General features: G+C 33.5%; 1 protein-coding gene across 3 annotated transcripts; it reads right to left on the minus strand.

The window, feature by feature from the left end:
- Positions 1-685: 685 nt before the first annotated feature.
- INTS13 (integrator complex subunit 13) lies at positions 686-25,882 on the minus strand. Of its 3 annotated transcripts, none has more exons than XM_036252555.1 (17): positions 25,339-25,882; positions 24,143-24,379; positions 22,854-22,928; positions 20,166-20,368; positions 19,776-19,856; positions 18,573-18,663; positions 16,574-16,702; positions 14,927-15,011; positions 12,186-12,275; positions 11,934-12,023; positions 9,946-10,124; positions 8,783-8,953; positions 8,371-8,525; positions 7,838-8,068; positions 5,912-6,051; positions 2,021-2,156; positions 686-1,045 (listed from the first exon to the last, which is right to left on the minus strand). In XM_036252555.1, the coding sequence occupies exons 2-17, from the start codon at positions 24,365-24,367 to the stop codon at positions 1,006-1,008; spliced, it is 2,121 nt and encodes a 706-aa protein (XP_036108448.1). In that variant the 5' UTR covers positions 24,368-24,379; positions 25,339-25,882; the 3' UTR covers positions 686-1,005. The 3 variants fall into 3 exon arrangements, with proteins under 3 accessions (XP_036108448.1, XP_036108449.1, XP_036108450.1); XM_036252556.1 differs by lacking the exon at positions 25,339-25,882 and adding an exon at positions 25,185-25,284; XM_036252557.1 differs by lacking the exon at positions 11,934-12,023.
- Positions 25,883-26,037: the final 155 nt, after the last annotated feature.

The following is a 26,037-nucleotide window of genomic DNA, read 5'->3' on the forward strand; positions in this document are numbered from 1 at the left end:
TCCGCAGGCTGACGCTCCAACCACTGAGCAAAACTGGCCAGGGCAACACCAGTTGTTTTTTTAACAGAAAATACTGAATCTCTATATTTAAACAAAGAGCTTTTTTCCTCTTCTCCTAAACACTCAAGGAAAAATGACAGCCTAAAATTAGCATTCAACATTTAAATAACATGGTTCTTGCAACATGTCATGAGCTTCCAGATGAAGAAGCACAAGGCAAGTCGAGTCACCAAACATACACCACATAACCATGATATTTCTGAGAGGAGGAGACCAAGATTTTATTCAAGGATAAAAATAAATAACCTAGTGACTTTCCTTTCTTCTGTGTCTGTAGTCTCCTTTATGTTTCTCTTTCAATATGAAAAGTCAATGGACAGTAAAATTTTAGCAGAAAAAAAAAAGTAACATTATCCAATACAGGTAAATATAAATTTATACCAACTACCTGAAAATTTTGCTTTTAAATGGGCAACACATAAACAAAAAAATTTGTAAATAAAAAACAAACAAAAACAAGAGTTTTTTTTTTTTGGAAAATCACTATATATGCTGTAGACTAACCGGTCAATGTTTTATATTAAATACTGTAAATGTATCCTAAGTTCTGATAGAAGTTTTTTTTTCATTTATAAAAATTGTCAGTCATTAAATAAATATATTTTTTTAAAGGAATACGCCAATATTTTGCATTTCAAATATTTTAATAGTTTTATTTGGCAAAGAGAAGCCTAAGAATTCTTTAAAAAACATTTCCACAGGGAAACCCCTTTACCATAAAATAAATTTGTGTGATTTGGGAGGACAAATCTCAAATGTATTTTTTTTGACATATGTGCCAATCTTACAATTAATACAAAAAAGATAAAGTTAGTTGAAATATTTTAAAAATGTAAAAACCAGTCCAGGCAACATAACTATACAATCTTGCTGCAAAAGTACTTATATCAAATTCTGCCCAAAATATTTATGCAATATAGTAAATTTAGTTCCTCAAGTCATGATTCACTGCCGGCTGGCTTTTCCATTTTCTGCTGTCTCCATTCTGAAACACAGGAGAAAAAAAATGAGTAGGTAAAATAAAACATTAACTATCGATACATTTTTTTCTCCTTGTATAACTTTCATATGAAATTAAACTAATATATTCATCAAGTAGAAGAATATCAGCACTTTAGAAAAAACGTAAGGTTAGGATTCCTCTAACTGGTCTAACTTCCTCGTTTTATAGAACAGTGAAAATTGAGGCCCAGAGAGAGTGACTTTCCCAAGGTTTCTTTTCTTTTTTTTTTCTTTATTGATTTTAGAGAGAGGAAGGGAGAGGGAAAGAGAGACAGAAACATCGATGAGAGAGAACATCGATGGGCCGCCTCCTGCATGCCCCCCACTGGGGATCGGGCCCACAACCTGGGCACATGCCCTGACTGGGAATCGAATCAGCAACCTCTTGGTGCATGGGGTGATGCTCAACCACTGAGCCACACCGGCCGGGCCCCAAGGTTTCTTTTCAAAGGCCACTTTTTTCACTATATTTCTACAAGCAAAACTAAGAAAAAAAACTTCTGACATTTAGTCAGATTTATTTCCTTTTTCAGTAAAGAAGTTCCTTTACCAACATTATAAAAAGGTCTTCTAAAAAAGAGGTTAAAATAAGCCTGAGATTTACTCATTGAAATAAATATTCCTAATATTGTATTATTTAATCAGAAAATGTTTTTCTTCCATTATTTTATAGATTCAGTGCTACGTACTATAATTTTTCCCTCTGTAATGTTTACTGAGCAATGAAAAAAATGCTCTATGAAGTAACTACTTTCAGAGTTACAATCAACATAACCATGCCTTTAACAAGTACTAAGAATCAAATAAGTTATTTTTTTTCCTCTTTACAGGTAACATGTATCAATTCATAATATTAGTAATAAAAATTGCTAGACATAACAAACAAGCAGTGTTCATTCTATTTTAACTTATTACAAGGCAATTAACAAAACTAATTTCTACAATAAATAATACAAACCCATTTTCTTCTTTAAGATGTTGATATAACTCAGCTCTGTTATTAACAGAGTTCAAACGTCCAGCAAACTCCTGATGTTTTCTGGAATTGGCAGTATTGATTCTATTACTCCACAAGGTTAATAAGGACACTGGTCCTGGTGTTATATTTGAAAGAAGAAGAAAAGGTAGAATGATTCATTACTTCAAAATGCACAAATTTTTTAAATTTACATTTAATTGTATTGTTTTATACAACTAAAGCAATATTATCTTCCTCTTATTCAAAAATTTATGTGTTCCCCAAGACCACCTACTGGTTTGGTGATCTGCTGGAAGGATTCAAATGACTAAATATAAAGTTAAAGTCATAGCTAAGAATCACTACAGCAACACAGCAAGGACACATAGCCAGATCAGTGGGCAAAGACTAGAGGAATCCATCTGCAGGCTTTCCATGTTCTCTCCCTCCAGTGAGGTTACTTCTGCTGTGAAGGCGCATTGGAGTCAAAGGTTTTTATTGGCTGCTGGTCACAAAAGCATTCATTCTCTGCCAAACTACAACCACCAAAATTCCAGATTCCCAGAAGGAAAGCAGGTATTCAGTTCAGATGAAAGACAAAATAACTTCATCAAAAGCCAAGTTCCCAGATGCCAGCGAAGGGCCAAATTTGCAAGCAGGCTCTTCTAATGTTAACAGACTCAGGCTTGCTATGTTAACTCTTTTCTACACAATATGAAAAGGCAAAATAGCTAAAATAGCCAAAACTACTTTGAAAACTAGAAAAAAAGTTAGAAGACTCACTACCTGATTTTAAGACTCTACTTGTAGTGATGATAGTATTGTAGTGGCAAAGGACAGACACATAGACCAATGGAACATAAAAGAAAACCCAGAAATAGACTACTATATAAAATCAATTGACTTCAAATAAAGGTACAAAGGCAATTCAATGACAAGGGGATAGTCTTTTCAACAAATGCTGCTGGAACGATTAGGATGTTAGTGCAAAAATATGAACATTGACTCATACTTAGCAACTTATTTTTTTTAAAACTCACAATAGATCATAGCCTAATGCAAAATCTAAAATGACAGAATTCCTAAAAGACTTTTTAAAATTTTTTAAATCTTTGTGATGAGTAATGCACAGATTTCATACCTATAACACAAAAAGAATAATCATAAAGAAAAAAATTGGTATCTTAGACCATCAAAATTAGAAACTTGTATTCTGCAAAAGTCATCGTTAGGAGGAGGACAAGCCACACACTAGGAGAAAATATCTGCAAATCATATATCCAAACAAAGGATTTGTATCCTGAATAAAAAAATTCTCAAAATTCAACAATAAAAGAACAGCCTAATTTTTTTTATCAAAATGTCTGAATGAATCCTTCATCAAAGAAAACGTACAGATGGTAAATAAGCAAATAAAAAGAGGCTCACCATCATTAGTACGAGAGAAACATAAAATAAAACCACAATGAAAGACTACTATATACCTAATAGAAGAGCAAAAAAATATTCATTAGGTAAAATTTAGAAAATAACAAAACATAAAGGAGGAAATAAAATTATCCACAATATGCAAATATAAATATTTTAGTCTTTTTTCAATGCCAATCTATATCAGTAAGATTGTATTTTAGTTTTTCTGTGATTGCATCATACAGAGAAAGCTGAATAGATTTTCTCCAAATCTATTTAGAGTTCATGTTTGGAATAGCCCAAGTTTACATGAAGAGTATACAGCAGGCACAATATTCACTTTGGAGAGTCCTAGGAGGTCATTTTTCAAAGCAGATGAAAACTGAGATTAATAAAAGGCCCACATAAGTTGCCAATAAAAAGAGACACACGATTTAGGTTGTAAAATAGAATGCAAGAAAAATAAGTTTCAAGTACTAGCCTCGAACATTACGTTATTAAGGCAGACAGTGATTTTTAATCAAGTTGTTTCTCATATGGGCCCCTCTATGCAGTGTTTTCTGGGTGAAAGACATCAGGGATCTATTTAATTTAATTATAAGTGAAAAACTAGTGTATATGTGTATAAAAACTTTTTTAAATTAACAAATTATTTATTTATTTTTTGAGAGAGAGAGAAGGTAGAAGGGAGGGGGAGTGGGGGAAGGGAGAGAGGGAGAAAGAGACTTTGATTTGTTGTCCCACTCATTTATGCATTCATTGGTTGCTTCTTGTATGTGTTCTGAATGGAGACCAAACTAGCAACCCTGTCGTATCAGGACAACATGCTAACCAACTGAGCTACCTGGCCAAAGCTGGTAACTTTTTAAAACACAAAACAAAATGGAGATTATGGAATATATGGTTTTATAACCTGTATAAAAAAACCCTAAAACTTACATATTCATTCACTAATTCATTTATTCAACAAATAATCATTGAACTTCTATTATGGGCCAGGAACTGCATTGGGTGGTAGTGATATAACAGGACATTTTTAAAAGTCCCTGCCTTTAAATGTTTCACAATTATCATAAAGGAAAGATATCAATAAGCATTGTGAATGCAGTACTCTAAGTGCTTTCAAACCAGTAATCCTAGGATGCAATGGAAGCACAAAGAAATACCTGACAATTGTGAAAGGAGGTCAGGGAAACCGCTCCTGAAAAAGAACTTGTTTAAGCTGAAGTCTGAATGATATTAAGGTTGGGGCAAAAGTAGGTTTACAATTGTTCATATGGAAAATAATACAATAATTAATAAGTAATATAAGAACAAACTCTGTTTCATGTACTCACAACTGTAAACCTACTTTTTGCCCCACCCTGTACATAAGCAAGAGGAAAGAGTGGGCATTTGTGGCAATAATTATTCTTGGGCTGTATGAATTCCACCCTATGGACACACCATCATTTAGTCATTTTCTTACTAATACGCATTTTGGTTGCTTGCAATATTTTGCCACTATAAATAACTTTTGAGTTCTATTTTCCAAGCAACATTGAAGCATTGTTTAGATTAAACCTTAATTTCTCATCCTAATCAATAGTGGCATATTTGTGCATGTGAGAAGTAGAATAATTTATCAACATATTTAATTATTTCCCAGGCATCCCGGCAAATGCCCAAGAGGCAAATATGGTAAGACTGCCTTTATTTCTGCTTTCAAAGAAATCAGTGAACTGGAGAATATTAGCTTGTAGAACAATACATATACTATAGCAGAAGTGTATTAAAAAAACAAGCAAATCTATGGTCTCCCTAAGATGTGATGCCAATATTGTAATCTGGCCAGCCCTGAGGTCTTACCACCTGAGGAGGAGCATAATGGCAAGAAACCAGACAGTCCTCTGTCATACTGTTTCCCATTTTTTCTTCAAGATAACTAAGGCCTATGATTTTAGAAGCTTCCAAACACAAATCCTATCTTTGATGCCTAGAATTCCTTCAAGAGAAAATTAAGCATTTCAGCTCATAAATAAGAAATAAAAGACTTTATAATAAAAATATTACTTATAATACCTTTACCGATACTCATTCACACCACATTTTAATTTATCTATGGGTGATATTAGATCTTTCCCTAAATCCAGTAAGGGTTCAGGGAAAAGAGTTTGTCTTCAATAACCTAGCACTTAGTATAGTGTCAGGAACATAAACAGAGTCAAGTTTACATAATTAAAATTTCTTAAAACACAGACTTTCTAGTACAAGTACTTATTTTCTAAAGGCTTCATTAATGAAGGTATGACAGTACTCTTTCTTCAATAATGACAAATATATTTACTGCCTATATTTTCCAAGGCTGTGAACAAAGAATCTCCTAAACAACAGGAGCAGTTAGTAACTCTTCCTGATATACACAACAATATTAAATAACACTGTACAAAACAGAACAAAATTGAAGAACTTTTTAAAAACATTACCACAGTTTTACCTTACCTTTTGATTTTTCTACTGCTGGAGTTTCATCCATCTCAATAAGGGGCTTTTTGTTTGGCGGTTCTGGGGAATCAGGTGAATCTTTTATAATTTCAGCTTCAGCCAACTCTTCTTTTCCACGTTCTAAGATGCCTTTTAATCTTTTAGAAGGACCAATAATAAAATTTAAAGTTTAAATTTTTAGAAATCTAAATGGTTCAATAATTAAACTACACTTTGCAGATCAGTCCTAATAAAAGATAACTGCATTCACAAAGTAAACCTAGAAACTAATCAGAAGCTAAATATCAATCTAAAGTCAGGTAACAGAACTTAATGAATTAAACACAAGTCTCCCCTTTTCCTTCATCATAGTAGTCTAATAACTGAGTAATGTAGTTAGCTGTAAAATATAAAAAAAGAATGGAGAAAAATTTAAGAAACTCATATTAAAAAGAAATGTGACTTGTGAAAGAAATATCACAATTTTAATTTTTAAAGATAAGGACAAAATACTATTTCAAATTAGAAAAATAGATTAAATTATTTACTATCATTTTTTCCCCTAGTTTATCTACTGTGGATATGTATTTATATCCCACAAGTTAGAAACTTAACTCCAAGTTTATTTTGAATTTCCCAAGGGAACAAAAACACTTTCAAAATATATAGAAATATACTTGAATTACAGTGGGCTCTGAATGAGAATATTTTCCCCACTTGTCTTCTTCTTTTTTTAATTTTCTCCCCCTAATCCCCCAACCTTCCTTTTTCTTAAAGTCAGCCAATTCTGTTTCAGAAGTTTGGTGGCGTTGCCCTGGCCGGTTTGGCTCAGCGGTTAAAGCATCGACCTGCGGTCCGGAGAGACCCGGGTTCGGTTCCCACTAAGGGCACGTACCTTGGTTGCAGTTTGTCCCCAGCCCTGGTTGGGTCGTGTGGGTGGCAACCACTCGATGTGTCGCTTTCACGTCGATGTTTCTCTCTCTCTCTCTCCCGCTCACTCTATCTGAACAAAATATCGAAAAATGTCCTCGGGTGAGGATAAAAAGAAAAAAAAAAAAAGAAGTTTGGTGGCGCTAAAAAAGAAGTAAACTTCTAAGTAAAAGAAAATAAAAATATTCTACTTTCTACTTATTTTTGGATGAATATGATTTTAGAATTAGTTTCAAAATATTCCATGCAGGAGTTAGATAGTGGTGGTAGTGAAGGGAGTGGATATGAATATATATGAAGTGAAAAGTGCCAGGAATTGATAACTGTTCAAAGTAGATGGTGGCTAAATGTGTATTCCACAGTAGAATAAACGTTTGAAATTTTTCACAGTAAGTTCTGATTTGTTTACCTGGTTCTTTGCCTGATTTCTGGCAAGAAAGTAGAAGATGAAGCTAGCTAATGTCATGATACTTTTATTTATAAATCACAAACTAAGAAAAAAGCTGTACTATTGAGGAAAATTTTCAGAATTAGAACTATGCTCTTCCGCTGTGCTCCCAAGGGCATCTGTGCCTATTTTTGTAACAGCATCTTCCACATTCTGCTGTAATCACTGACTTACTTGCCTATCTCTACCACACACTGTATGTTCTTCCAAGGCAGGGATCTTACGCTAAATGCCTGGCACATCACAGGTATTCAATATTTACTGAATATTAAAGAAATAAAAACATATCTTTAATATTCATAACACATAAAGAAAATATACCAAATATCCTGAATTATAATTTTCAGAAAATTAATTAGAATAAAAATTAAACATTATCTTGGCCCCAATAGTAAAAAAAAAATACCTAAGTCTAAGATCTGTTAGATTTTAAGAATGATAAAATCTTTAGAAATGAAATAAATACACATTAAATGAACTTCTATTAAATGAGGTTTGAATGTTCTATATGCAGAATGTGATATGCTAAAAGGCACTATGGTGCTATATTAATATCAATAAGTCACCTCTCTGAATCTTGCCAAGACTTCTCCTGTTCATAATCTTTCACTGCTTTCTCTGACTTGTCCTCTTTGTCCTCCCTCTTTCTTCCTCGTTTCTTTCGTTCTTCTTCTTCTGGGGGTTTGCTCCTACAGGCCATCAGACATTCCAAGACCCTTTGATGTTTCTCCGAATTATTGATATGGGCTCTGACAAGTGTTTCTAATTCATTCCACATGATACGATATTGTTCATCTCTGAAGTAAAGATTTAAAATAACAATCTTAGAAATACGCTTTAAAAATATTAAAATGTCACTTGCTACTGGTAAAGTAAAAGGAAATAATTAAAGATGGACTTCTTTTCTCTTCCTAGACAGTTAATGGTACAATTTTAAGTTATAATGAATCCAATTGTGCTATATAATATCATCTCAATTATGTATATGTGTGTGTATATATACATATACACCCTGAAACATATTAATTTATATATGGAGTAAGTTAGCCTAAAAAAACAGTATGTATCAAGTCAATGTGATATACAGAAAGAAAGCTACCTTTTAGGGCCTTTTCCTCTTGTACCAACTGTGGAAATAGGTAGAGGATCATTTTTTCTTTCCATATCAACTAAGTTGTATATTGTTTTCTGACAGTTTAACACGTCTTCTTCTGTCAAAGATTCTTTCACAATAACACTGGCTAATGGAACTACCTGTTACATTTTTTTTTTAAGGAAAAGAAAAAAAAAGAAAATCTGATTTGAACATCAAATATCAAAGCATCTAGACAGAACTTCAATTGATTTTTAACATCACTATGGCAAGATAATCTATAATCTTCACTTCAATTTTTTGTTACTAATTGTTTAACTGTAGCAAACTCATATATTTTATTCTTTGCTTGAGAAATGGTATCTGAAAATAATATATAACTAATCTAGAAGAAAAATTGAAACTATTTAACACTTACCGCTTGCATGTTAAAAATGGTGGTTTGTGAAATAATCATAGGCCAGTAACGGGTGTGTTTTTCTAACTGATCTTTTGCTCGTTCCAAAGGGATCTCAAGACTTCCATCGATTTTATATCTGGGGTCTAGAAAAGGAGTTAATCTGTTTTCCCTCATAAATTCACCAAAATCCTAATGATAACCAAATAAGATAAAATTAGAAACTATTTTCTAATGTTTCAGTATGGATTACATGTAACAGTCTGTCTCCCTGATGTCTTCTGTCCTGTGATATGTATGCAACAAAGCATTTTGTCTAACAGCCCCTCCTGCCCCACCCACTTATTTTTCTTCACTTCTATAATTTAACTTTTATATCATATACAAAAAAAATTAGTGAATCACAATAGAACACCAATTTGCTTACTAAAAAGCTACCTTGACATATCAAAATGTTAACAGTGTTTATCTTTGAATAATAGAATTATAGGTAATTTATAGTCTTTTTTAAAAAGATATCTGTATCTCTAAATTTTCTACAATAAATATTTATTAGTGTTCTCCTTATTTAGAAAAATGTAAAAACAATAAAGAAAAGCCTAATCAAAAACAATTACTTACAGTATATAACACTTTGGTTTACAAAGTATAGTCATATACATCAATCACATTTAATTATCACAACCACCTCAAAAAGAAGACAGCAATGAAATACCAAATATAAATTAGGGGAGGAGGAGTGAAAAATTAAAATAAGAACAGAATTTCTACCAAAAAAAGACACAAATTTTCTTGTATACACCTTTAAATAACACAAAGATTTAGTGTTATTTCAAAGTAGCAGCAATCTAACTATTGAAATGTTTTTGTTTGCCATGTAAGTTACTAGAAATAAAGTTCCACCTAAAATATAGTTCAAATCAATTTATATGCTTTTGTATAATTCCAGTATAGTGATGCTATTCAGATACTTCTAAGTATACACTAAATACATAAGGAAGACTACATAGTGATAAATAACTCTTTTGAGCAAGTACTGAAGGAAACTCACCTAAGTAAAATAAATAATCAACTTCCCAAAGCTCTTTTTGTCACATATCGTAGCATATAATAGGCACTCAATAACCACTTGCTGAATGATGACAGTACTCAAATCATAAAATTTATAGATATTAGAGTCTTACTGTGATCCGGTAGTCTGTAACTCTTCCTCCACATCCTTCACTAATTGAAGGCGGATCTTCTAGAATGGATCGAGAACTGCTAAGGACGTGCAAAAATATCTCTCCTCCATGGCTACTAAGCATATGACTGATGACTTTGGAACCTGACTTTCGAGGTTGTTCCAATAAAACAGAACGACCTGTCAAAAGTAATGAAATTCAAATGGGCCTTATTTTTTTCCATTAAGGTTTATGTCTAGTTTATTTATTTATTTATTAACCCTCATATTTTAACAAGCATAATTTACTAAATTGCTAATTTAGTATATCTGTTTTTCAAGTCCAAAAAGTCTGAATTCTAGCCTTAGCTTTCTCTTGGTCACTCCAAGCTTACATAGTTACGCAGGTGGTTTTTCAAAATAAATATAATGGTCTCTAGTATAATGTTTGGTTATATTCATTCCATTACAACTTCATATAAAATTTTTCTCTTGCCCTGGCCGGTATGACTCAATTGGTTGGGCATTGTCTCAACCTCAACAGGGAGGTTGACAGTCTGATTCCTGGTCAAGGGTGCATGCCCAGGTTTTGGGCTCGATCCTCAGTAGGGGCCGTGCAGGAGGCAGTCAATCAATGTTTCATTCTCATCAATGTTTCTCTCTCCCCCCTCTCCCTTCCTCTCTCTCTAAAAATCAATAAACTACTCTTTAAAAACATAATAAATAAATAAAAATTTTCTCCTGGATATCAAGAAGAAAAGTGATACAACTATTGAATAACCCTCAAGTTATCAAATATATAAAACATTTGGAGGAGAAAGCTAAATCTCAATTCAGTTCTACAATACCTACTCATCAGCACTGTTATCATAACTACTTTCTATTTCACATGAACAAATGTTATTTAATCTGGACTTCACAGAGTCTTATAATCAAATTGTGCTTAATATAACCATGAAATTAACCTTATGATAAAGGCTGGCTAACTCATCTTATCAGTGGTTCAAAAATCTAGTTGACCATAAGAATCACCAGAGAAGCTATTAGAATTTAGATTTAGTAAATGAAATCCAATAATCTGGTTTTCTAAAAAAAAATGTTCAGGCTCTGGCTGGGTAGCTCAGTTGGTTAAAACATCATTCTGATACACCAAGATTGCAGGTTAGATCCCAGGGCACATACAAGAATTAACCAATGAATGCATAAATAAGTGAAACAACAAATTGATGCATTTCTGTCTCAAATCAATAAATAAAAATTTAAAAAATAAATAAATTTTTCATGCAAAGAAACCACAGACTTAAGGCCACATGTATAAGAATAATATGTTTATGATAAAGGTATAGTGTTCAAAGAGAAACAAATCCATATATACTTTGTAACTTAAAATACAATAGGCCAAGATAAATGGTCTATATTATACTAGCTTAAAAAAAAAAAAAACGTGTAGACTTTAACAGTCAAATTTTTAACTTCAAAATACAGTGATACCTCGGTTCTCGAACATAATTCGTTCCAGGAGGACGGTCGAGAACCGAATTGTTCGAGAACTGAAGCAATGAAACCAATAGGAAAGCGTGACTCCACAAAGCGTGACTCTCTCTCTGCACTCACACTGATGACGCAAGCAAGGCATGCTGGGCCGAATGAACGCCATTCGGCTCAACTCGGCTCATCTCGGAAGTTCGAGTTCCAAATATTTGTTCGGATTCCGAGACAAAAGTTTCTCAAATCTCCATTTGGTCGAAAACCGAGGCGTTCGAGAACCGAGGTATCACTGTACTAATAAATATATTAAATAAAATTTACTTAGATACAATAGTCTGAAAGACATAAAGCCATCTTATTTTTAAACATTAGTGAAACTAGTCAAGGGCATTTACAATTATATAACTTTAAAACAGGTTTGGGAAATAAAATGATTAAACCATGTTTAAAAAAAAAAGGCTTTTCCAGAGTTCATGTCACTTGTAATAATCTCAGTCAAAACAATTAAAGGATGAAAGTTACCATTTAGAAGAAAATTAGTAAGGCAGGAGGAAGGTCTACTATTTACATCTACGGGTGAAATTCGATAAGCGCCAGTGCAATAGTGTAATTCTGAAACAGAAGAAAACACTGATTTGAAAGAATATAAAGGAATATTTCCACAAAAGAGAAAAAAGCAAACTTGTTTCTTGAAGCCGTAAAACAATAAAAATTCAAAAAGAAGCAAATTAATGAGTCCTTTGTAACACTTTAAGAACCTTTTAAAATACCTACCAATGTTATTTGTCCTTGGTGTGCACCACTTCAATGTTATTGTTTCTTTAAATGAGCCTTCTCTACTGCTACCACCTAAGTGGGTATCACCTTTAAAAATAAGTCAGAGAAACACTCATGTTATATTTAAGACCACAAACTTCAAATTGTTTATCCATAATTTCTGAAAGAGTTTAAATTTTATAAAGATGGGAGAATATCTTTTTTATGAAGTCTTCTAGAAAAATATCAACTAGAGTCTGAATATTAGCTATGATTAAAATAAATATTTAATTTTTCTCCAAATTTCTCATTAATTTAATCATCTCAGACACTGCACTGAAAGTCAACAGCAAAATTTTTTTAAATTTCAAGAATCTACAATTGCTCCCCTCTCACACCATTAAATAATAAAATAACATGGCTAAGTACTTAAAGCTTTAGAAATCTAAAATGCAAAACCAGTTATACTGAATCCTAATAAATTTATGAGAAAAAATATGAAATGAGAGATCTAGAAAGTAAATATGTAACATATAACAGTAAGCATTTTTTGCCTGAATGCAGTCTGTAGTAAATAGATATTAATAAAATAATGAATAAATGCAAAACTATAAAGTTGACAAAGCTCTGAAGAAGATATATTCAGTGCTATGAGGGTCTTTACGAAGAGATTTGACCTGTGCTGAAACATCAGGGAAAGCTTCTTTGAGAAGTGAAAACCAATTTGAGTTCTAAAAGAACTAACAGAAATTAACTAAAGAAATGAAGGAAATAGTATCTGGGCAAGGAAGACAGCAGATGCCAAGATGCTCTGACAGGTGAGAACATGAAGAGTTTTGCAATTTAAACAGTTTTGTAAGACATTTAAATTTAAACAGTTTTGTCTTTATCTTAAGGTAAACAGAAAAAAATTAGAGGATTTTAACATAAGGGGAATATGTCATAATTAACACTGTGAAAGCTATTCTAGTTAGTAGGTCAAGAGTAGATAGACATACCATTAAGGTTACTATTAATAGGAAGATGGTAATAGTAGTGGAGATGCAGATGTGAATGTAGGAGAGATACTTGGTAGATAATATCAAGAAAATGTGATGACATGATAGATAATACAGAGAACCACGTGAAGACAAAAACAACCGTCTACAAGCCAATGAGAGAGGTCTCAGAAGAAATCAACCGTATAGTCACCTTGATCTTCGATTTCTAGCCTCCAAAACAGAAAATAAAATTTCTGTTGTTTAAGCCAAAAAAATAAAAACAAAAAGAAAATATGATGATAGATTAGATACGAAGAATGACAGAGAGAAGTCTTAAAAATGACTCTGAGGTTTCTGCCTTATATAACTGGGTAGACAACAGGGTCATTCACCGAGAGAGGGAACATTAGAAAACCAGTTAAAAGGCAAAGCTCATAAGTTGTTTTGGATATGCTGAGTTTAATACACCTAAGTTACTGAACATCATAGCTTAGCCTAGCCAACCTTAAATGTGCTCAAAACACAATATCCCAAAAATGCTGGCAACAGTACACTGTAGAGTATCAGTTGTTTACCATCATGATGACAAGGCAGACTGGGAGCTGAGACTTGCTGCCACTGTCCAATATCATGAGAGAGTGTTATAATGCACATTTCCAGCCCAGAAGAAGACCAAAATTCAAAGTTTGAATTTTACGCAATGAGTATCTCTTTCACACCATCATAAAGTTGAAAAAACAAAAAATCGTAAGTCAAACCATTATTGTAAGTTGGGGACCATCTGTATAGACCTGAAGCTTAGAGAAGATATTTGGGCTAAAGCATAGACCTACTCATCAAAATCCAGTTCTAATGTCACCTCCTCTGTAAAGCTTGCCCAACTCAGAGGTATAATCACATGCAACCCCTTGTGTTCCCACAGAACTCTATTTCTATTGCTACCATAGTATTTTACAAAGGTTATCCATGTATAATAGAGAGCTCTAAGTCAATCAACAACTGTTTTAGAGAGATAAGTTGTGTTACAAAGAATATTGTTACCATTTTACTAAGTTTTCAAAATCAGTATTTTACAAATCGATATTACTTCACAAGTTCTTAGTAATTTCCACATATTGTATTTTCAAAAACAAGTTCTTTACATTCCTTTGTTAAACATTAATATATCCACTTACCTCAACAGTTTTTCTCCCATTAGAAATTTATGTTTAGGATGGATTATTACAGTTCATCTAATCGAGCATCTTTAATTTATAAGTACATAAACTGAAGTCTAGAAACACACGGGACTTGCTAGCTGGTGGCAAAGCTTTACCCGAAACTGTTATTCCTAACTCCAGAGTCTTCTCCCCTAAACCATGCTAATACAGTTGCAGAAATCAGTTTTGGAAAAAAGACCTACTGACTCAAGTATTTTTCAGAGGAAAAAATAACACTAAATTTCAAAACAACCTATTTGTACCCAGGAAAGCTGTAAGTCTATCATTCTTTCAAGTCAGCTCCTGTTCTTTTCTCTTTCCCAAGGTGGTTTGCCTAGAAAGAAAAACTCTGATATGACTCTAATGGCTCCCTTTTACAGTAGCTTACTTTTCCCCAAAGTAAATTCTACAGAAAGAACACTAGTTTCGTGGCCATTAATAGGTGACATTGTCAGATAAGTTTGGAAAGGAATGAACTAAAGTTAATCAGGTTTGTATACTGAAGAGTATCTCAAAGCTGTTAGCATGCTTTCATAGGTTAGATGTCACAAAATAAGACTTTCCAGTGTCTCTTACTCACCACTTTTCAGGAAATCTACATGTGCATCTTTGTGATGAAGTAGCTCTACATCATAATTGGCAGATGTGTTAGCATGTTGTTCTTCCTTAAAGCAAAATTTAAAATAACTTGGTTTTGTTTTCTAAATAATAAAGTTATTATTTATGAACTATTAATTTTGCTTTTTGCTTAAAATGAGATCAAATATACCAAACAAAAGTTAGCTATAATAATGGTACAGTTTGCTCAGTAACTAATCTATTTAAAGATGCAATAATTTTCCACTGAAATAGGAACTCTATTAAAAAACTATTGGCTATCCATAATAGAGCATCTAATTATTTTTCTTCTATTATGTCAGAATTAACACATGATTAATCCAGAAATTTTAGAATTTTTTTTTACTCCAAATGCAGTCTTGCACAAATATACACAATTTGTCTGTAAATAAATATAATGTAATTGAAATAGTTTATGTAAATTGAAAGTGAAATTGTTGTTTACAGAAGGAAAGAGCATCTTTAAATACCTACAGTGTAAATTAGCAGACATCAATTATATAAAAAAGCAAATACTGACTAATAAACAAGTTTAGTAACTTGTTTCCACTAAATAGTAAATAGGAACTTCAACATTATCTATTTACAAGAAAAAAAAAAAGAGAAGAAAGAAACACACCAATAGCACACAAATATAAAATTCTAAGAACAAGGTATCTGTCACCCTCCGAGTATTTTTCTTGTAACTTGTGAAATTATATATAATAAAGTAGACTTATTATGCTACTTTACTTGTTAATTGCTTCTGCATCCAAGTCAATTCTATGGGACAAAGCTACAATTTCTATTAAAGAGCCAGCCAATGGTATAAGGAGGAAATTAATAATGAAAGATATTTCTCATGAAATTTAGTGTTCATCATATGGTAGCAAAACAATGAAATTGGGACTTATAAGAAAGTTTCTTTGCATTTTTAGATATGGTATTTACTTCATTCCTAAACATAATCAATAAATCAATAAAATTAAAATCAACTCCACTTAGTAAAAATTCATTTAAAGCTTACTATAGGACAAGCATTATGCTAGTTCTAGACAACTTAAATGAAAATATAATGAAAATGAACAGGTGGCAACAGATTTCTAAGAATATTCATTAAAAATATCATAAGAATCATATATTTGGTTTTTCAGGTAGGGTAATAACTTAAAAGTATGAGCTATTTTCCCCTAGCCAGACTTATTAGTTATAAACACCTTCATACTTGGTGGGCAAAAACAAAAATACAGAAAATAAAAGACCCACTAGAATACACAATGCAAGAAAAATCTAATAACACAACTGTCAGAAAAAGAATCACAGAAAAAATAATCATTTAAGATAGAGGTTATATTTTGATGAAAATAACAAGAACATAATTAAAAACAAAAAAGCTGATATAGAATATTCTTATTAGAGAGAAAAATACAGCATTCTGTTCTGTGATCCTTTCTTGGTGCTTTTCAGTATTTACTGACCTGGTCAAAGACAGTGAATGTGGGCTAGCAAAACAGAAAACATGATATGGGGAGAAAAAATTAAGGTTCAATTAAAATAAATAATACATGTCAAACAAATGTTTAAAAAGCAAAACAGAGCTTTCGAAACAGCAGGAAAAGGAAATGCCTACCTTCATTGGAATATTTGTAATAGTAGTTGAAGCCAAGTCAAAATGTTGCTGTACTAAAATATTTAATTTGGTAGCAAGATGCCGTCCTGCACGAACACTATGAACTTCGCTGGTTAAAACAGGGGACAACTACGGAAAAGTATATTAAAAAACCCACAAAACATTAATACATTGTAACCAAGTGCTAAATAGTTTACTTCAACCCATAAAAATTTAGTGTTTCTACCTCATAGAATTTGGAAAAATAAAAAGGTCCATAAATTAAACATGTTCATTATTTAGGAAGAAATGTTCATTCATTCAACAAATACATACCAAGTAAACTGACTGCATTATATGCCAGAAACTTTGTGAACTATTGGAGGATACAGCAGTGAACAGGTAAATTCCCTGTCCTCTTAAAACTTAGAGTTGTTGATTTAAATATATATTTTCATTTATAACTTTACTTCTATTTATCTATATGCAAAATGGATTTGAAGTGGCCCATAGAAACACTGTAGAAAATATTCATTTTGTAGAGAAGACAAAGATCTGAAGATAGAACTACTTATAAGGAATGTGGAAATCACTACAAACATTGTATTTTATCACCAATAACTGTGATAAGGCAGCCAAAAGTTATTTATAACAAGGTAATAAAAAACTTTACTCATTCCAGGGTAACAATACTTATTATAAATAAGTTTTTTAGCTATCACAAAGTAAAGCCAACGTATTGCCACATTATCAAAAGAGGCAGAAAAAGTTAATAAAAAGGGAGCTTGCACTGGAAACCACCTAAAAACACAACAATAAAGCTAATGAGCTAAAAATACCACGTATGGCCCAGCCAGTGTGGCTCAGCATCAACCCATGCACCAAGAGGTCACTGGTTTGATTCCGGGCCTGAGCACATACCCAGGGTGTGGGCCCGATCCCCAGTGTGGGGGTATACAGGAGGTGGCCAATCAATGTTCTCTCTCATCAATGTTTCTCTCTCTTCCTGTCCCTTCCCCTCTCTAACATCAATAAACGAAAAAAAAAAAAATGTTTTTAATACCATTTTAGTACCGTTTTATAAAACATTCATAGACTAAGGTAATACTTCACATGTTTATATTAAATAAGGCTAAATGAAAAACCTGAACATAAGAACATACAGTTAATATAATTATATAAATACATATATCTATATTTCTAAACATAGACTACTGATGGAGAATATTATGTGATGCAAATCCTTTTAACAATCAACATACTTATCTTTTCCTTTAAAAACACTCAAATTTATTTAAAAAGTAAAAGCAAGGTTGAAAATTAGTTTTTTCCCCATCTGAATGGGTAAAATTAATATCTAGTTATTGGAATGTATTTTTATTAGAGTGTATTACTTTTCTAATGAGGGAAAAAATTTTTATGGAATAAAATGTCACTAAAGCAACTGAAACCCACTGCAGTAACTGAGATTTTAGGAACAATACAAACTATGTAACACTTTTATTTTTTTAATTAATTTATTTTTAAATATGTTTTTATTGTTTTTTTTTAAAGAGAGGAAGGGAAAGGGAGAGAGAGACAGAAACATCAATCGGCTGCTTCCTGCACGTCCCCTACTGGGGATTGAGCCTGCAACCCGGGCATGCAAACCTCTCGGTCCATGTGGTTCAATCCAGAGCCACGCCGGCCGGGCTACAACACATTTAATTAAACATCAACAGGCAAGCAAAACAGGAAACACTTAATTATTTTTGCTATACAGGTTACTTTGAAAACTGTAAATACAGGGTGGGGCAAAAATAGGTTTATGGTTGTTCATCTGGAAAATGATAAAATAACTAATAAATAATAACAAGAATAAACTTTTTCATGTACACACACCTGCAAACCTACTTTTGCCTCACCTTGTATTTTCTTGGCAGAAAATGTTGGCAATGTGATCATTATAATGCTACCCCTTCCTTGTCAGCATTTATTATTAACTAACAATGATCTTTTCTTCCATTATTCCTGCACTCACCTCTTTTTTAGGACGATCAGACACAAGGCTGTCTTCACCAACTGGGTAGGTATGGATTAAGACCAGCTCACACTTCTGAATCTGCATGAGACTTAAAGAGAAACTTTCACTTAGAGTATAAGAATACATACTATGTAAAGATTCTAGGCAGGTAAACTACTGAAAGTTTAATATACCAAAACAGTATATCTCTATAATCAGATACTACTATTAAAACAAAAGTTAAATATTTAGAAAAACTGTGTAATTGTTGTATGAACATTAAGTGAATAATTTATATTAATTAAATTCAAGTGCAAAAATGATTTTTGTGTGTTAGAAGGACAGAATAAAGAAAATTCTCATAACCAGGTATAATTTTCAATAGATAAATGCCACAGAGGAAATTAACATATTGTGTATTACTTTCCTTTTAATTAATGTTTTTTAAGGATAAAATCAGACAATACTAACTATAACTCATAATTGGTTATTCTAAGAATACAGAGCTTAAAATGCTAAAAAGTTTCCAACTTTTAATTTTAAAATTTTCAAACCTACAGAAAGATTGAAAGAGAAGTAATAGTGAATACTGATATATCCTTAAACTAGATTCACTAAGTGATAGCTTTATTTGTTCTCTATACATACCTAAATAGATATATACTTTTTTTAATTAAGCCATCAGAGAGTAAATTGCAGGGGAGATGATACTTCATTCCTGAATATCTCAGCATGTTTCTCCTAGTGAGAATAATTCTATTCAATCATAATAATACATAAGTCCAAGTAAGGAAATTAGTAATAGCTCAATAATTTAGACTCCACATTGCAACTGTCCAAAACTTATTTTTAATAGCTTTTATCTTTCAAAAAAATCATATACTGCAATTTGTTGTTTTCATTGGTCCATAGTGAATAATGCCAACAACAATTTACTCATTTTACATATTTGAAAGAGTTTGAGAGCGAGCCATCAAAACAAATATACATTATAAATTTATACACTGTTATAGTTCTGATCACCTTTCCTACAGGAAAAAAGTAAAATTTTAAAGTAAAAGGAAAAATGCAGGAAAAAGTTTCTGATCAAACACATCTTTTGATTACTTTGTAGGGTCAGAAGAGAATTCTACTAGTTACTATTAAAATTATTGAAATAATTACAAAAAATATATAGGAATATAAAATGAAATATTTATTTCATTTATGGATTATACTCACTGATCTGAATTTGCAGCAAGCTTGTTATGCTCATGAATCGTTTCCTGAACACAGTCCTCAAGCATTCGCACATGACTATCACTAGTGGCATAAAAAAGATATAATAAACTTAAAGGAATAACAATAAGAATCGTCTTTAAAGTGTTCATTCACACCACCAAATAACCAGCTGAAAAACTAGTGAGAAGTCAAATTAACCTACATGATGACAATCTAAAGTTTTCATTGAAATGAGTCTTTATTTTAGAATCAGATAAACAAGGCTTAAATATTAGAAAGGCCACTTGTGACATGCTTAAATGCTAACATGTTGTCCCTTCTTTTTAAAATAATAGCTGCAACAGGACATGAAAATTCCCTCTGTGAAGATTACTGTGATAAATGTCTCACCTTTTGGCATTAGTAATGCAAATTATTCGCCCTCTATTTCCAACACGCTCTGCATTCTCCATTAGTAGAGTACGAGCCTCATGTTGGTATTCTGTAATTTTACACAGGGTTTCCACTGCTGCAACGAGACCATGTAGAATACTGCAGCATTCTGGATCTGCCCTTGGATTAGGGGGCCCGACAGCAGCTAATGCTGCCATTAGCTAAATAAAAGGGAAAACAGTTATGTTGACAAGAGTATGCACAAGTCAGAAAAGACATCACAAGAAAAGTAAACTATAGACCAGTGTATCTTATAAATATGGACACAAATATCCTCAACAAATTACTAGCAAGCTGAATTGAGCTACATATCTAAAGAATTATACATCATGGCCAAGGGGATTATACCAAGAATGCAAAGTTGATTTAAAATCAGAAAGTTAATTAATGTGAATATTATATCAAAAAAAATTTTTTTTTAATCACATGATCCCCCAAAATTGAAGTAAAAGCATTTGACAAAATCTAAGACTTTTCCAACAAACTAGAAATAGAAGGAAATTTCCTTAAGTAGATAAATGATACCTACGAAAAACTTAACAGATAACATCATACTAATGGTGAAGACTGGATGTGTTCCCTGTAAAGTCAGAAACAGAAGAATGATGTCCAGTCTCACCACAGGGCAGTAAGAGAAGAAAAAGAAATAAAAGAAATCCAGATTGGAAGGGAAGAAGTAAAACTATCTTTGTTGCAGATGACATGATCTTGTACATAGAAAGTCCTAGGGAATCCACTAAAAAATTATTAGAAATAATTAGCAATTTCAGCAAGGTTGCAGGCTACATGGTTAATACACAAAAATCAACTGTACTGCCATACACTTACAATGAACACTTAAAAAAATAAAATCAAGAAAACAATTCCATCTATAATAGCAACAACAAACAATAAAATACTTAGGAATAAATTTAACAAAAAAAGTGCAAATTATATTACTTTAAGAACTACATACTCTGGTTTCTCTTCAGATTGCATAAATCTTTTGCCTTTTACTTTAAAAACTACAAAACACTGTTGAAAGAAATTAAAGATTTAAATGAGTGGAAAACATCCCATGTTCATGGGATGGAAGACTTAATACTGTTAAAATGGCAATATTAACCAAACTGAACTATAAATTGAACATAATCTCTCTCATAATCTCAGTAGACTTCTTTATAGAAATTGACAAGCAGATTCTAAAATTCGTATGAAATGCAAGGGACCCAGAATAGCCAACACAATCTTGAAAAGAACAAAGTAGGAGGACTTTGCTTTGTATACACATAAAGATCCTCTGGAAAGACCCATAAAAACCTAACAGTGGTGGGGATAAACAGTGATGTGCTGGTAAACCAGTTTTCCAAAGGTGGGGAAAGCCCTAATTTGCAGTGTTTGACAATATCTATGGTTCAATATTCCCACCATAGCCAATTTTAAGCTTCACTGACTATAAAGTTGGTGGGAGGTGCATGCAGTCGGCTCTCCCAAGCTGGTATGAGCAGGCTCTAGCATATCACTAACTGGGACAGGGGATGAGATGGTAAGAAACTTGTCAAGGTTTACCTTTTCCTTATACACACACACCCCTACATATATGTGTACATGTGTACTATGTATGTATATATGAATATTTTATTTTAGAACTACATATGTACTACCTATTTATAAAAAGTAATAAAAAAAGGAAAAAAAATACTGTGTATAAATGACTATATATAGACTATATACAGGAAAAGCTCAATAAAAAGTACCATTTTAGGGGAAGGATGCTGTGGTGCTGGGGAATATAGCAGAAAGAATGTTTAACTTTTTTTTTTAAATCCTCACCCGAGGACATTTTTCCATTTTTGTTCAGATAGAGTGGGAGGAAGAGAGAGAAAGAAAGAGAGAGAAAGAGAGAGAGAGAGAGAGAGAGAGAGAGAACCATCGACGTGAAAGGGACACATTGAGTGGCTGCCTCCCGCACAACCCAACCAGGGCTGGGGACAAATTGCAACCGAGGTATGTGCCCTTAGCGGGAACCAAACCCGGGTCTCTGGACCGTGGGCCACCGCTCTAACCAATGAGCCAGACCAGCCAGGGCAAAAAAGTTTAACTTTTATAACCAGATAAAGATGAAGTAAAATTCTGGCTTTGCTTTTTAATACTGTGTGAACATGGTCAATCGCTCTGAGGCCTTTTCCTAGTCTGAAAGGGAAAATAATAATAGAAACTGTCCCACATAGTGTGACACTTTCTAACTTTATTAAGTTAGCTAACAAAAGCAAGACAAAAACTCCTGAAGTCTGACAATATTTTTGTAATAAAATTGAGATGTATAGGAAAAGAAGGGGGCAGACATAGTGGCATGGGTGAGAGGAAATAGAAAAAGTAAATCCTCTTCAACAATAATGGTAAATAAAGTTTAACCTGAGAACTCTATAAATTGCAGTAAAAAAAATGTCATTTAGAAATATACTAAATGAGCAAGAGCTGACAATTTGCTTTTAGGAAGCAGGGAAAGATTGGAATGGAAATAGCTGCTTTTCTTTGGTATTAGTTGGTGTTTTAAAACTATGTGCATACACTTTATTGATAAAAAAAAAAAGTAATCATTTTTAATGAAGTATTACCACATTCAGACAATTTTCAAAAATGCCACAGCTCATAACCTAACCATACCTCTTGCAAATTTTGGTCTTCTTGAGTCCAAGAATTTAAAACATGTGCTCCAGAGTCACTCACAATGAAATTCACCTAACAGATTTCAAAGAAATAATTAGTATTCAACTCCCATTCCACTTGACCCCATTATATTTAAAATGTAAAGTTTGTCACTAGTTAATAATAAAAAGAATTAAAAATAAAATAATATGAAGTCTCTAGCACTGATTTGTTGACTGAATCATTCATTCAATTTACAGATATAGAATGCCTAGTATATGTCAGGTGCTGTTTTCAGCTGTAGGGATGTGGGAATATAGTGAGGAATAAAACAGTTCTGTAACAATGTGGGGAAAGCCAGGGGTTTGGCAGGTGTGGTAAGATAAGAGATCAATTCAGGAAACAAACAAATAAATGAACAAGATCATTTCAGAGAGTGATAAATGAGAGGGAAAAAAAGGTAGTTAGCTACTTCAGGTTGGCTGGACATAGAAGGGCTCTCTACAGAAGTGGCAACTGAAGGAAATCCAACATGACCAAAAGAAACCAGTCATGGAAAGTGCTGGGAATAGAGAATTCCAGGTATAGTGAACAGCAAGTGCAAAGGTCTCTAAGTGAGTACCCTCAAAAGGGTGAAGGTCAAAGCAGACAGAAGGGCAGGAGACAAGCTTAAAAAAAAAAGCTGTAGCTACATCACATAGGGCACTGAAAGCCAAAATAATGGATATGGACTTTATTCTAAATTTTAAAGTAAAATGTAAACCAAAAAAATACTATCAAGGGTGAAATGATCTCACCCTTCTCCCAAAAGGGCGCACAGCCATCATTTGATATATTTTCTAATATATCCTTACCTCAGTTTCTACATATCCAACATGGCAGTAATAAAAAAGGCTGGTATTCAGATGGTACATACCAGCACAGTCTAACAAATTGCTTACAGCCAACATCCCTGCTGCTTAGGCTAGCCAACAATCAATGGTCAGTGCCTGTTCCATTTTGATTATATTATCCCAGTAATTACAGTAGCTACCTTATAAGGATTGTTGTGAGAATTAGAGGAGTTAATATATATGAAGCACTTTGGAATATGTCTGGCACCTGTAAGTGCTCCATAAGTGTTAGCTGTTACTGTTGGTGCCAATTAAATACACATGACATTTAAGTTCTACATATCACATTTTTAAAGTAGTAAATAAACAGTTCTAAGTCAAATCTAATCTACAGCAAATTCATATATAAAAAATGTAATAAGCAGTTAAGTACATCCCCCAAAATCATATATTTTGCTCGTACTTCACACTCACCAGCTTTTTGAAAGGAAATATATCATACATTATTCTACAATATTCCATGGAAGATTCTACTGAGCAAGTCCACAATGATTTAGATATGGGGGCTAATGGGATGATTCCTTGGGTCCTATTCTTCACCAGCATATCAAACTCAACATGCTGTCTACATGATTCTGCCATGTAAGGGCAGTGGTCCACAACAAATACTGTTTTATGAGATTCAGAAAAAATCTTCATTTTTGTTTTAACCTGTAAGGGATAAAATATATTAGCCAAATGTCTTGTATATAACTTTTAAATCTTGAATTGTTTTTCTAATTAATGTGTCTTTTCTTCAAGAAGATTTGGTAGGAAATATAAATAATCAGTATCCAAAGAAATTTACCCAACAAAGGACAGATTGAATGAGGTCATGACCAGAAAGTATCACTTCAAGGGATGAGCTACACCACATTAAGCTGTCACTCTATCAGTTACAGGCAAAATTACAGTCCATACGTTTTGTTTGTTTTTTTGCATTTTGAATGCATTTAAAATGGTCAAAAGAAAATACTTTTATAAATAACTGTACTTGATTCCCTTACATAATACCAAACATAATAAACGACAAATACTTTTCAAACACACTTTTGATGATCCTTGCTAAGTGACAGCAATCACTAACCCAAATCAGCAGTTTTTAGCTTCCCTCCAAAAAGTCTCAAGACTTCTGTAAAGGGGGGGGGGGGGGGGATTAGCAGGAAATAAAAGTGACAGCAATAGGAAAGACCAAAACATAATAGACATCTAACATAACTGCATATCGGTCTTCGCATTAGGATAAGGACCCCAAATTCACACTGTCCCCCTTAGCTTTCGAAACACCACAGTAATTTACCATGTAGAACAGAAAAACTTAGTTGCTACCATTACAATGGTAGGGAGGAAAAACTTTTAAAACTTTTTCCTATAAAAACTCTCTTGCTTCGTTAATAAAACCTTATGCTTAATAGACAATCCACATTCAAAAAGCACATGGTAAGCAGAGCAGAAGTGTTCATTAAAACGAACTGACTTCTTACGATCCAGCTATCTTCTTCTGCTTTCAAACGCATTTCCCGTTCATGCAAAACTCTTCTTTGAGAAATCTAGACACAGTGCTGGAGGGTGCGGGGTGGAAAGTACAAGGTGAGTGGATAAGGAAGACCTCATGATTGAGGTTAGCTTACTTTCGTGCCTGGTCCTGAAGTGAAAACGCACAGAGGCTATGGACCACAGCCCCTCTGGCAAAGGCTGCTGGTTGGGTGGGGAGGGTCAGCGCACAGTCAGAAGTGTCTGGTACCAAAGACAGGGGACTATGCTTTCCCCGCTCATCTCTTAGCACACCGGTTCTTCCCAAGCTTCCTAAATGCGGGAGCGCGCGCGCGCGCGCGCGTGCGCGAACACAAACACTCACACACCGGGATTCACGCGTGCGCAAAGCACTCTTCGAGGGCCCCGCCAAGCTGCCCTTCCCCCTCGGTGGGCCAGACGCCCAGGTCGCTGAACAGGAAGAGGGCGGAGCCAAGGGGAAAGAAAATGCCTCCAACCCTCAAGATTTTCTACCCGCTAATTTTCTCAATCACCCATTGGGAAGTTTGTTCCGGGCGACCTGAGAGCCTCCCCATCAGCGAAGTACCAGCCACAGCATCGGCTAAACCAGCCACAGGCCCTTAAGCGCAAGGGCCTCCCACCCGGTCTCCCCTTCTCGGTCTCTTCACCTAGGCCGGTTTCCCTGACAAAACTCGCGAGACTTTGTGAGAAACCAAGCAAAAACCTGAGTAGATTAATGGGGAGGGGTTTAGAATGGACCTGCCCCCACCTCTCGCGCAAGTCAGCGAGAAGCTGCAAATAAATCTCTCGACTCTGCCCCACACGGTGACGCAAGC

The sequence above is a fragment of the Molossus molossus genome, unplaced genomic scaffold (genome assembly GCF_014108415.1).
Source record: "Molossus molossus isolate mMolMol1 unplaced genomic scaffold, mMolMol1.p scaffold_m16_p_10, whole genome shotgun sequence".
In the NCBI taxonomy this organism is placed as follows: Eukaryota; Metazoa; Chordata; class Mammalia; order Chiroptera; family Molossidae; genus Molossus; species Molossus molossus.